The sequence below is a fragment of the Lepisma saccharinum genome, chromosome 2, assembly GCF_977018435.1.
Source record: "Lepisma saccharinum chromosome 2, izLepSacc3.1, whole genome shotgun sequence".
Classification (NCBI taxonomy): domain Eukaryota; kingdom Metazoa; phylum Arthropoda; class Insecta; order Zygentoma; family Lepismatidae; genus Lepisma; species Lepisma saccharinum.
Window position 1 is genome coordinate 165,725,792 of NC_139230.1, and position 14,616 is coordinate 165,740,407.

The window sequence follows — 14,616 nt, forward strand, 5'->3', positions numbered from 1 at the left end:
CCATTTGCTTTGTGCACTACTTGAAACTATAATATTTAGTACAATTTTAGACTGAAATATATATATATCTAATATATACATGTCTATTGTATTGTATGTATTGGCCAATACAGGCAATATTGAAAAGGGGAGGAGGGGAGGCAGATATGAAATTTTTAGAGATGTACCTGTACTATGTACTATGTACTGTAGTGAGAGCAATAGACCTTAGTAAATAATTATAAACTATAATTATAAATATCAAATCACTTTATCTACATTACTACACAATCAATTATCAGTAAACATTGAAAATCTTTACCTGCAAAACAAGAACAGCATGGTGATCTGGTGTTACCTCTAATTCATACAGGCATGCACTCAATGTTCCCCATAAATCATCTAAATTCAACTGCTGGCTTAAGCATGGAAGTATATTTTCTTGTTCTACAGATGCACCTACAATATAAAAATATGATATTGGTAATACAGCTTTGTACATCCCACAAAAAGAAAAATTCAATATGCTAGTACAGGTGTGATACTGATATACAGTAGGGTTATGTACGATAATTTTGCATTGGTACTATGTAGCTAAAGTGGATATTCAAGTGAAAACTTTTGATATGATTATCTCCTACATGAATCCATGAATAATTTAACACAGATATTGAGTAGATAGAGTTCCCATAGTTTCAACGTGATATTTATATTCAGACATTTACAACTATACTGCACTGCAAATTACCACAATATTCCAGAATTGGCATGAACTTAGGTCTAGTGTACATTTATGTTTATATAAGAAAAAACCCTAAAGTAATCTTTGCAGCATATACAGTATGTAACATTCTTATTAATACACAAGGATTTTCGAAGAAAATTCTTTAATATCTGAAAGGAAATACTCTCTTTTGAAATTGTTTCTTTACAATTCATTAACTAATATCATTAGGAACATAAAATCTTACCCAAATTCTGTATAACCAATGACAATAATAAATTAAATGAAACAAAGAGAAACATGCCATTTCTTGTACAACTTTTCTATTCGTACACTTAATAATATAAAAGAAAAAGTATATTCGAAGCAAATTGACTGACAGTTATAATACTTTGATGCATATCCTTTGGCTTTAATTACTGCTTGACACCTGTTCTTCATAGAATTAACCAGTTTCCGACAAGTCTGTATGTGGTTCCAATAAATAATTATAATTTATTGAAGTTGTAAACTACATAAAGAATCACCCTGTATTGTTGTAAAGCTTAAATCCTGCAGTTTCTGAATATGGCAACAGTATTACATTCAAGATAGTGACACTAATGTGAAATGCGGTTGAAATAACTTAATCAAAAAATGAAGGAACGTTCTGATTTTCATGGTACTTCAGATGAAAGAAAAGATAAGGAAAATGAAAATAATAATTACAATGCATTACTGACCAAATAATATTATATATATATATGGAGTGTGTAAATGCCTTAATGGAAGAAATCTTGTGCTGCTAACTGCTAGTTTGAGGGTCCTGAATGTGCCTCATATAAATGTTACGTTAGTCATGGAAAAAGTATATATTTTGAAGATTTTTTTAGAAAAAGTAAAGAAGGAATGAGCAAAAGACCTGCAACTAAGAAAGCCATTTCTTCAAACTGGATTATACTGTGCATTATATTTGACACATAATTGTTTGTCACTTTTCCTCATCAAAAACTAGGGTGCGCATTATACATGCGTAAATACGATATGACATTTTTTTCCTTGGAAATTCTATGTGTATGAATAACAATGTTACATACTGTATAAGATACAAATAGTTGATACAGTGGAACCTCGATTTTATGTTTTTCAGGGGATCAAGGTGATAGCACTTAAAATGCAGGAAAATGTAAAATCTGGGAAAATTTTAGAGCATTTTTCTCTATTGGGACCATGAAGATTGAATGTATAATGTGGGAAAATGTAAAACAGAGGAAAAATAAAATCAGGGTTCCACTGTATCTGCAAATAACATAGAAACAGTGTGCTTGATATTTAAAAATAACAAATATCTGATAATTAGAGGCATGCATATTTCGTTTTTGACGAAAACATGAAATGTGAAATAACACACAGTAATGTTCAATTTTCTAGATTTTGAAAGGTGTGAGGTGCATTTTCCTACCATGTTGCATCACGAAATGTTGCGAGATGAACTGCAAAATGCAAGATAAACTCAACATGAAATTCAGAGCTTACCGACGTGACAGTTTTTGAAGTCTGAATTATAATGTGAGTTATGCAAATCATGGAAAATTGATTAATTCTGCTGCAAATATTTGAGAAGCAAAAATGGACTCCTTTACACAGGAATAAACTAATTACTCTCATAAATACATAAATATTCTATTAGAAGGGAAATGTTTCTTTTGTGCAATAAGTGTAGTTTTTAAATCAAATTTATGATTTTATTCACCATTTTAACATTGATATGCCATTTATAATACAATTTTTTATATCAAAATATGCCCAGTTTTTGTACTGAAATTTTGATGTTTTATTCACCATAAATATGTGACTACTGATCATGAATGATGAAAATTTATGATCTGCACAGTAGTTACAGAATATTTTTTTCAGAATTATTGTAAAATTACAATTGATGGATGGCAGATTAACAAGGGTCTTCACGAGAGCTCACAAGAGCTTTAAGGCTAATGGTATTGCTTTCATAGTACTCAATTAAGTGGCGGGAGGAAAAGTAAGAGAAGGAGAATTATTACCTGGCTTTTCAGCTTCTGTTTCTGGTTTTGTTTGGGTCACACTGTCTGAAGTTTGCATTGCGTTAGAAGCTACATTTATTACTGCACATGATGGTGGTGCACTAGCATCAACTTGTGCAGTTTGGCCGGAATTCTCTGTTGGTACTTGAGATGCACTTTCATTGTTTTGTACAGGATTGGCAGATGGTTCTGAAACTGGATACAAACATTATCAATAGCAACTCCATGTCAATCTTCAAACATGGATAAGCAACAGATTAAGCATAGAAAAAATAAGGTCCATTGCAGGTCTTTCATCTCCATACTCCTTAGAAATTAAAAGATTTTAAATTCAATTTGTGCACACACACAGACTGAGATCAGAACTAAAGTTTTAAAGTGCAATCTGAAACACTATTGTGTCCCTGACCAGAAGCAAATTTGGAGCTGCCCTAATGTAAAACTTTTGTTGCAAACAAGAAGAGTTGGTATGTTTTTAAAGCATTCCCAGTTGACTGATATCCCATTCCCATATTGGGTATATTTTAGGAAATTTAAAACACTTTTGCTTGTAACTGATAAGCGTGTACATAGTTGAATGTTCACCTTCTGGACATAAAAAACACATTCCCTTAGTTGTGACATTTTACATTAAGTTAAGTAGAGCCGTGGTGGTCAATTCAATTTTTGCTAGAGTGGGTTATTTTGAATGGGTATTTTCCCAACAGTGTCCCTGTATGAATCAGCTTGGGTTCACAAAACTTCTTATCAATGGGTAACTGGGGTCCACTCTGGGAGGTAAAGATAGCCAGTGGGGTTAATAATCACATCGCCTCCACTAGGCCAAGATCAAGAATGCATGTCTTGATAATACTTCCACTCCCAACCCCCCCCCCCCCCACAAATACAAAAAACAAAGAACTTTAAATCGAGGGGAAACTAATTATATAAAATGCTCATTGCAACTCAGTTCAAGGCCAGTGGCAACAATGTAAGAATTTGGAGGGAAATTTTTATCTACTGATAACTGTACAAACTAATGTATGCTTGGTTTGGTGAATGTACATTATGATAATTTCATATTAAAAATGATCTCTTATTTGAATTTCACAGAATAAAATGCAGAATATAAATATATTTAATTGCCAACAATGACCAGATATCTGTAGGAATGTGTTTACCTGGAGCTGGTCTGTCATTCACTGCTATCACATCCTCTATTCTTCGAGGAAGACTTTTCACCAGGTTGCCATAAAAGTTGGTCGTGATCACTTCCAATTCTCCTGCAAAATGGCCACCAGCTCGGTGGTTTGGCCTGGATCACAACCGGCACTTGAACTCATCCCACAGATGTTCAATGGGGTTGAAATCAGGGCTCAGAGGTGGGCAGTCAAGTTAATTCACTCCCATGTCATCAAACCACTCAATTATGGCCCTGGTTATATGGACGGGCACGTTGTCATGTTGGAAATGAAAAGGGCCACTTCCGAACTGTTGACACAAGGTGGAGAGCATGGAGTTGTCTAATATTGTGAGATAGGCATCAGTATTCAGAGTTCCAGGCACCAAAATTATACCATGATTCCACCCCCACCGAATTTTATGGTAGTGACCATGCTCCTCGAGCGTTCACCACATCCACACACGTCCATCAGATTGGCACAACACGTAGCATGATTCATCACTTCACAGGATGTCTTTCCATTGTTCTAGGGACCACTGTAATCGATGTGCCATGCTCCAGGTAGTAAACATTGGCTCACAACAGTCATTTCATAAATAATGCACACAATTTTTTTCTTACATGTTTATTGCATGTTAAGCAGTATCTCCTTCCAGTCCTCCTGTTTCTCAATAACTATATCCCAACGTATCGGGAAATTTGCTGAGCCAGTTAGGGTACCACTGTTAATAAGTCTGCAGATGACTATGGTACCACTGAAAACACTTCCATGGAGGAAAAACGTCCATGAATGGGCTCTTTCAACTTGGGGAATAAGTCAAAATATGGTGGATTCATGTCTGGACTGTATTTGCCAGTAAATCAATACTTCCTACTCATAATTACTCAGCAAATCTGTCGCAACCTTCCACAGGTGCAGGCGTGCAAAATTAGTGTTCCATCCCAAAACAAGCTAGGTCAGTTCTTGTGCATTTTTCTCTGTAACTTTTGATCCAGACACGATAAAATGCTGCTGTGACACTAGTTGTGTGTGAGAGACTTATCAGTCATGATGATTTCTTGGTGATCATAGGCAAAGATGATCATTTGCTTCACCTTTGCTTGTGTTTTTCAATTTGTTTTGGTTGTGGGGATGATGTGACTTCTCCACTTGTTTGGCTGACTTCCAACTAAGGTTCAAGGTCTATGGTCGGTCCACTGTTTGCTTACCACAAAGTTCATGCAAAGCACTGTGAATTTCTGTTGGGTATTTGCCATGTTCAATTTTGATTCACGGTGTTTGGTCTTCAACTGTCCGAGTACCAAAGGCACCTGCAGAGGCTATGTCTAGCACTCGTCACTTCCAACTGGTGTACACTTGGAAACTGATGAATACAAGTGATGCTTCCACAAGCAATCATTTCCAACTGGCATCTGGCATAACTTTTTCTCTGATTGCATCATCCACTCTGTAATGTGTTGCCACATTGTGCATTATTTTTTAAATGACCCTCGTATGTGCTGCAGCTCTCCCATTGACTCCCAGTGCCGCCACCTATCACCAGATGGTATTAGTACTGGCATCACTTCCCAATTGCCATTCTAAAGGCTGTGGCCACAATGTCCAATGAACCCCGCCGGTTTAACTTCACACATGTTGAAAGCACTTGACAATCATCATTGGTCATTTTTTTGGCTTTTCTTTGGCTTTATGGTTTTATCACACCATCACATGTCCATAGTATCTGGAAAATGTTCAAAATCTCATGGATGGAATGCCCAAATTGGTGGACGCCGATATAATCATACCTCGCTCAGCCTAACTCAGTTCGAATTGTCTGCTAATTTTGACTTCTGGCAGTGGTATATACGTCTTCAGCATGTATACTGTCATTTTTTTCATGATGAGTCATTCTAGTGGCTCATGATTTGTATTGATGATGTATAGGTGATCCTCCTTGCAGTTCAGGGCATTATTGGCAATATAGTGTAACTTAGAATGAAAAATTAATTTAATGTTTTTCCTAGATCAACATTAATTGTTAGCCCCACACAAAAAATGTATTTCAGCGTAAACAGAGCTTAAGGAACATACCTTTCTTCTTCTTTTTCCTTGCAGCCATCCTGACAGCATCTCTCAGTTGTATTATAACTTTCAGTATTCTTAAGAAGAAAGACTGGCTTGAAGTTTTGCTAGTTAAGGCATGCATGGAGGGTAATTGCAGTTCACAGCCGCCCTTCACTTTTGTTGGAGCTGTAACTATTATCTTTTCTCTTGTGAACCTGCATATGTAAAAATTCAAACAAATGTGTTAAATTTTATACATAAAGAAACCCAAAAGCTTCAAATTTAGTTTAATTTAGACTTAAATTTACGATTCTGTGAAATATCGGAGTATTTTACAATTTTTGGCGATTTTTCCATTCTCGCCAGATCATATTGTGTACAACAATTTGCTAAGGCTTGGTTTAGGGAAAAAGTTCTTTTTGTGAAATACTGAATTACTAGAACATACAACATAAATATACATCAGTACTCAATCAGTATTGGCTGATGTTGGCATAGTCTAGCAAAATCAAATTACAGTGAAATCTCAGTTATATGTTTTATGGGGGACAGAAGGGTAAAATCGTATAACTGAGAAAAACGTATTATTAAAATATAATTAAAATGGTAAAATTAAGTACACAAAGAAAGAAAAGGAGTACTACATATACACCAAAGTTTGCTGTATTGTACTAATCTGTTCTAAATTGTTATTGTAAATTCACAAAATAACGAGAAATAGCCAGTGAAGGCACCAGGAGGTGCAAGGGGTTACAAGCTGCTTAATCCGTTCAGCCAATTCCCTGCAAAAAACCATGCTGAACATTAGGATGTTTATATCGATCTTGTGTTTACTGTAACTATCGTATCCCACTTTATAAGTTTTCCAAGCCCAGCCAATGACAAAATTTGTCAGAAGCAGGGGGGCTATTCCTTCATGCAGGAAGTGAAAACTTACTACACTTCATTTACATTTATTTCCAGTCGAAGGGAGAAGAGAATGCTAGTGAGAAAATGGAAGGAAACCAAGGAAATAGAGAAGAAAGGTGAAGAAGACACAATGAACTGGAATGGGGGACTGAAGTTAAACAAAGAATGGAAGAATTTGTTAGAAAGAGTGGAAAGGACAAGAGAGAAAGAGGAGAGGAGAAGGAAGAAAAATGAAGGGAAAAGAGCGTGAGATATAAATCCCAACCACATTCTATATGGAAGTAAATATGTTTAGCCTTTTAGGTGAAAGTACAGTTGACAAGGGAAAGCCACCTGCTAGAAAGTTCCAGAACAACTTTCTAATAGTCTGGAGGGAGTAATGTTTGTGTGTATTTATAATGCCCTGTTTTTGTATCTTGTTACTTTTGTACTTGATACAGAGTCTGAAGAAGACCTTGCTAGAAGGTTGAAACGTTATGTTTAGTTTATGTTTTTAATAAAATAAATTACTGCCTTGGTCAGCATATTTATATTTTTTCATAATCATGGAAACAAGGTTTAATGGTGTTATGAAAAAATTAATTTTCATTAAGGAGGAATTTACAATTCTAGTCAATCAATCAAAATTTGACTTGACCTACAGTTTAAAGTGGGATCAAAACCACTATGCAATGTGACTCCAACAGAAATTGAACCTGGTATCCCTTGATTACTAGGTGAAAGTATTATCACCACAGTCCAAAAGAAACATATGCATTACAGCAGTTGCCAAAAACTACAAGAGTAACTGGAAAGAAGTTAGATCTCAACATTAGTTCTACCTTGTAAACACAAAATCAAAGGTTTTAAATGAATGTAAGTGGAATGGTTCACAATAGAAATGGCAACTACACTGTTTGGTTGCATCTATTCAGGAACCATTATGGGAATCCTGTCCATCATAGAAAGTTAGTTAACTTGTTCTGTCCTAATGGCCATGTTATCACTAAAAACCACCATGCAAACAACATTGTTCTCTAATATTTGCAGAATCTTTAACCTACCTGTCAGGAAGCATTCCTTTCTTTGGTTTGTCAGTTCTTTCAGATTTAACATGTTGACCTACAACCATTGGCTCTTTTATATCATCAGTGACTTCCCTTGATACAATTTCTCCCATCAATTGTGCTATGTGTTCACACACTCTAGTGCCAAGCTCACGAGCTCCATCCAGTAACAACTTCAGGATCTACAAAGAAATGACTTTTTTAAACCACTGTAAAATTATATTAAACAAAACTGTATGCAAAAAAATTTCAACTTACTACAAGTTTATAGTAGGGATGGACCAACATGAAATATTTACCAATTCAGGTAAGTACAGATATTGATAACCAAGGTTGATTGATTTACAGGAAAACCTTGTCAATACGAAGTACCCTTTAATACGAAATACTTCCCATTCCCCAGCTGATAAGATAGGATTTATAATGTATTTCAGTACAGATAAATCGAAATACAGATAATTTTTAATACGAAGTTGTTTACACGACTCTTCGACAAAACTGGTTTCGTTTAATTCGAAGTAGACACCTGCATAAGTTGACAAGAGAAGATCGAATGTGGAGAGAGCTTGGACATTATTTTAACTTGACCTTGACATGTTTCCTTGTCCTAAGAGCTGCTGACAACTTGAGGGAAGCAGCCCAAAATGCCTGGTAGACTGACATTCTCTGTCAATGTGCATGGCAGGTCAAGCTCTTTCCCCGCTGAATGCGCCACCTTGGAAATGTTCACCAGTGCTAGATGAGAAATGCGAGATAAGATCGCAGGAAAGTTCCAAAACAAGATGGATGCCACCTGGAAGTCTCACCCATCTGTCTAGCTCTGAGATCGACATTCAGCAGTTTCCCGTGAGCGAGCAACTTTTGGCCTGGTAGCCGAAAACTTCTGGTAACCACTTTCATTAAAAGCGTGTTCTTTGTGCCCTGTAGAACTTCATAAAAAAAGGGAAACTGTTACAGATAATCAAAGCCACATAGGCCAACTAAAGATGGTCAACTCGCTTAATGCGTTGTCATCTAGGTTTCCCGCAAAAGTTGACTTTGATCTTACATATGTTGCAACTCCAGTTTCCAGTCCCATGCGTTTCCCAACTGTGCTGATCATAAAATTTGCCAAAAAAGTGTTCTGTTGGCTGAGTGACTTCTCCCTTGTTCCTATCAGCAAATGGGGGGAAGGTTCCGTTGCCAATTGTTTCAGCCACGATTTTCTTGCTCGTGTGCGCACACGGGCTCATCTAAAATAAAGCAACCAGTTCTGAATATACATTTGGGAAATCTGTGCGTTTACTCACTAAATATATTCTTTTACAGTAAAAAAAAAAGGTATGAAAAACTTATGTGAGTGAGTATAATGGTTGCAGACGACGTTTCACGAAGCTACACTCCGCTTCTTCTTCTGCCTTTTTTTACTGTAAAAGAACAGTTCTGAATACCTTCTTCAAAACGAACAAAAACCACAGGATAAGAAAAAGAAAAGTGACCCCCTCCCTTCTCCTACAACAGCTCATTATCCACCACTGGTGTGCATGGCAATGCGATAATTGCAGAATTCAGGTCCCTCTTTCTTGTTTGAATGCAGCTGTCTGGATAGGAAATATTGCCTGTATTATTGTCTGTTGCATGGTAAAACATAATGCAAGGATATTTTTCTTTTTCACACGGCTGATAAAAGTTCTGTCTTCGACAATTGCATTATCTTTAAAATGCTGAGGATTTCCCTTCTGCCACCTGCTGTTCTAACTTCCAGCTGGTCTCATTCTGTTTATGCTGCAGCTGGCGCAGGGACGGCGACAGGGGTGGGCAAGCGCCCACCCAAAAATTCCTGTGCCCACCCAATCAAATTCAATAAGTACATATACTCGGGGATATATGAATGATTAAATACAGTCAACTCTCGATTCTACGACCCCGGGTATAACGACACTCTCGAAGTAACGACCCTTTTCCCGGGAACCGTGAAAAATTTAGAAAAATTTGGAAAAAAAAAGTTGAAAAATTGAAGGAAATCGGCCGAAAAATGCGTTGTTTTTCCTCCACTCGTTCCCTTTACGAGCGCTCTACCGCTCACAGTTAGGTCTGAACTAAAAATAGACACCACCACACCATGCTTGAGTGATATCCAATAGCACTTGACCTCTGCCCTCCCCTCCCTCAAGTGCACCAATGTTACCCCGCACCCGACTGCCGCTACCCAACATGCCAGGCTTGTTTTGCCACGCTTGCTCTTGGATACGCGAGAAGAGAAGATCGAATGTGCTTGGATGTTATTTTAAATTGACTTGACTTGTTTCCTTGTCCTAAGAGCTGCTGAAAACTCACGGAGGAGGGAGACTTGCAGTCTTTGCCAATGTGTATGGCAGGTCAAGCTCTTTCATCGATAAATACACCACCTGAGAGACACCTGAGAGATAAGATCGCAGGAATGTTCGAAAATACAGATCCGTGGCGCCTGGAAGTCTGGCCCATCTGTCCAGCTCTGACCTAGAGTTCAGCAGGTTCCCGTGAGTGAGCAACTTTCGGCCTTGTAGCCGACAACTTCCGGTAATCGCTTTCATTCAAAACTTGTTTTGTTCCCTGCACACTTCATAAAAAAGCGAAACTGTCAGAGATAATCAAAACCACATAGGTGAACTAAAGATCGTCAACCCGCTTAATGCGTTATCATCCAGGTTTGCACAAAAGTTTACTTCGATCTTACGTGCATCATAACTCCAGTTTCCCACTTCATACGTTTTCCTAATTGTGCCGATGTCGTAATATCTGCCAAAAAAGTGTTCTGTTAAACGACTGACTTCTCCCTCTTTTCCTGTCAGCAAACGTAAGGGGGGGGGGGGGGATGCAGATTGTTTCAGCCAGGATTTTCTTGCTGATGCGGGCTGATTACAGGCGAGGGTGGAAAAGAAACCATCCCTCTTCCTTTCCTTTGACGTCTAAAATGGGGCAACCAGTTCTGGATATATTCTTGAAAACAAACAAAAACCATAGAACAAGTAAAAAAAGTGACCCTCTACCCTTTCCCCAGCTCATTCTCCGCCACTGGTGTGCATGGCAATGTTGATAATTGCAGATTTCAAGTTTTTTTATTTATTTATTTATTTATTATTATTATTTTTTAATGCTGTTGTCTGCATAGGAAATATTGCCCGTGTTATTGTCTGTTGCATGGTAAAATGTAAAGCAAGGGTCATTTCTTTCTTCTTTACACTGCTGTTAAAAGTTCCGTCGATAGTTGCGTTATCTTTAAAATGCTGGGACTTTTCTCTTCCACCACCTGTTGCTCGAACTTCCAGCCGGTCTTCTTGTTTTTACGATGCAGCTGGCACCAGTGTTTTGTCTAGCGTCTGCAAAGCAGGGATGACAGCGCGAAGGCAAAAGTTATTGTTTTGAATCTCGCAAAGCTGTTTTGATTTGACGATAACGAAATTCGATCTCCAGAAAGGAAAACAAGAGTTAAAATAACTTCATGTTCTGCGCCTTCTGATAAGCAAATCTGTAAATTTAATTTGCATCCGCTTTTCTTCAGAACCATTCATGTGGAGGAAAAAAAAAGTGTGTTCAATGCAGTAATGGTCGCTGAGACTGATTAAAATGACATTATTCAAGGGGAAAAGGTTTGGTTTGGAAGGGTTCGTCGATTAACTTGATTAACGTGAGAGTAAATAATGATCTACCATTTTGATATGTGAAAATGCGCAGTTTCATAAAGCTTGTTTTCAGTTCATTTTATGCTGATGGGCTAATCGGGACTAAATATACAGTTTAATGTGAAATTCAATTCCAAACCCGAATGATTATCGACTGCCACGCTGTTTAATGACTTGTCCTTAGATTACGCATTGAGTGAAAACAGATCGCAAGTTGCGCATTTCCTTTTTCACGCTGGATTACAATGCAAGTCAAGGAAGGAGTTTGGACTGCTCCCTTGAATGGAGAAGGAGGGAGAATGAAGCAAAGAAAAGTGACTTTTTTTTACGATGTCTTTTACACAGCGGAACCAGAACGAAAATTACAGCCCTGCCTTTATTTTGTCTGGTACCTAGAGAGGTTGTGTTGTTTCTCCCGAGAGATCTAATCTTACCAGTTAATCTTGTAACAGACAATGCTCCAGTAAACCCGTATAAAATCCAACATTCATTCTGCCCGATTATCTCCCGACTTTTACTGGCACCAGTCTGACTGGTGTCAAGATTCTTCAAGTTTCGCTTGCAATAAGAGAGAGATTGTTTTCCTTTCCATTGGTCTCAGTGCAAACGGGTTTCTCATGAACTAGAATTGTAAGAATTTCGTGGAAAAGCAACGACTGTGCACAATTGAAATAAAGTAACATTTTTTAAAATTCTCTTTTGTGAAAACTTTTTCATGTTCTATTTTCCTTCTCACAAAACACATCCTGTGCATAACAGGTTGTATAACTACCAGGATAAATGGTGTTAACATCTTCTAGGCATCTTTGTGTCCGTTTGAGCTCCCTTTAAGCTGCAAATTGGTGCAAATTCCAATAATGACCCCTTCGAAATAACGACCCTTTTCCCGGGAACTGTGAAAGGTCGTTGAATCGAGAGTTGACTGTATTTAAGTGTAACCTGGTGTTCATAACATGTATATTTTACTTGTGAATATTAACTATGCTGGAAATGTTCACATATTATCAACCCATAAAAAGCCACTTTTGTCATTGTTGAAACAAGAACTCTGATCAAATTAATACTTCCATGTTTAAAAGCAGCTAGTAGGCTTAGGAGGCTCAAAATTATGCAGGGTATGATCATGATTAAATCAGAATTGAGGGTGAACTTGAGGGCTGCAGCTCCAGACCTCCACTACGTATATATATTCTGGCCTGGCTATGGTTAAAATAATCTCCAAATAAACAAATCTAAATATCTTAGTGTTACTTCCACCAGCAACACAATAAATTATTTCGACTTTTTAATTAATATTAGAATAATGTAATCAAGAAGACTTAGTTAGATGGGCAGGCCATGTGACACGAATGGCAGAGGAAAGAATAGTTTACAGGATTTTTGTTGGGAAACCTGATGGTAAGGGACCAGTAGGAAGGCTAAGATGAGGATGGAGGGATAACGTTGAGATGGACCTAAAATAAATCGTTAGGGATGGGAAAGATTGGATTGATCTTGCCCAGGATAGGGACAGATGGAAGGCTTGTGTTGCTGCAGCCATAAACCTTCGGGTTTAAGTATGCTATAGAGCAGGTATGTCCAACGCGTCGATCTCGATTGACCGGTCGATCGCGGGGTGTTTGCTGGTCGATCGCAGTTATCTATTGTAATTATACGAATATACGTTATTTGAATTCAACTTCTATAATGTATAATGGCTGAGTAGGTACAGATTTTTGCAAAGATTAACGATTAATCATAGCTCACTGCCTGTTGTGACAATAAAAAGTAGAAGTTGGACATGCCTGCTATAGAGTATAATATAATTTTAATTAGGTCTGCATTGAAATTCCAGAAGTGTCCCCTTTTTTTTCAGTACAATTTTTATGTACCTGTCATCTTCAAATATCAATATGGTATACGAAATATCAACTTTATATTCGTTCTACTAATAAAAAGAAATCACAACAATCACTACAATACCGAAGTGAATAAATTTTAATAAATCAGTTATATATGGAAAAAGCTACAGAATTATTCAATTGCTAATGAGTGGCTTATCATATTTAGAAATTCTCAAATGACACTCAAAATACAAACCCTCATAAATTATTACTTTGACAGTGTTAAAAATAGTCACGCCATACAACCCAATGAAAAATAGATGAAGTATTACTGGTACGATGATCAACTTCGATGAATTCCTTGTGTCCTAAATCATTTTGTTACCTCAAAAAATATGTTCATGTAACCATACGTGTATTGCTTCTCGCATTAGTAATATGACAGTTCTTCAGAAAACGAAGAGCAACTAACTAATAATCTCAAATTCTGAACAGATTTCTCAATCTTACTTGTTTATTACTTATGACGAGTGATATTTTGTCAAAATAGCGTTTCATTAGCCTAGGGAAACTTAATGGACAATGAACAAATAATTTGTTTTCCGTGTGTCTTTTAAATCATTCCTAATAAGACGTTCATTTTAATCCAAACATTCAGTGGCGGCGATTAGGAGGAGCGGGAAGTGGAGGATGCAGTTCCCCAGCCACATTTTGCCACTTTTTGCCCCCGCACTATGGCCTCTTTATGCTAAACCTTTTCTACCAAGAAAACATATATTCAGGGGTGCCCACAGGGGGGATTATGGCGCAGGCTGTGCCATCGAGATTCTTTGGGGGATTTTTTCCCTTCAAATAATGTAAAATTGAACATTTATATATTTTTCCAAAATACAGGTAAAAATTTTACACCTTAAATTCACCATATTTAATTCATTAGATGAAGAAAATAAAGCGTTTAAGGTCATTATTGAAGGTGCGAGGGGGGGGGGGGGGATAAATGTCCAACTCTTAATATATATTAGGCCTTAATTGACACGTGGGTTCTTGGGGGAATTCTGAATTAAACGTTGACGGGGACAGTATTCAACTCTAAGTCTTAGATTATGGCGGGTATTTTAGTTAGAGGGGCATTGAGCATTAAGGTATCCAATTCTTGTGTATTACTATTGTCTTAGAATGTTGCAGAAATTCTGGTGTGGAGACTGAGAATTAATTTTTTGGAGGAGGCAATATCTAGTCTTCAATA

The 14,616-nt window shown here is 37.2% G+C and overlaps 1 protein-coding gene across 4 annotated transcripts in view; it reads right to left on the reverse strand.

Annotated features, from left to right (window-relative positions):
• The window catches only part of HUWE1 (HECT, UBA and WWE domain containing E3 ubiquitin protein ligase 1), a 286,413-nt gene that overhangs the window by 17,255 nt on the left and 254,542 nt on the right, over positions 1-14,616 (reverse strand). For all 4 annotated transcript variants that reach the window (XM_083117661.1, XM_083117662.1, XM_083117659.1 and 1 more), the window contains exons 53-56: positions 7,904-8,088; positions 5,979-6,166; positions 2,743-2,937; positions 302-438 (exon numbers count right to left, since the gene is read on the reverse strand). In XM_083117661.1, coding sequence (XP_082973787.1) covers positions 302-438; positions 2,743-2,937; positions 5,979-6,166; positions 7,904-8,088 — 705 coding nt within the window. The remainder of the gene's footprint in view (positions 1-301; positions 439-2,742; positions 2,938-5,978; positions 6,167-7,903; positions 8,089-14,616) is intronic.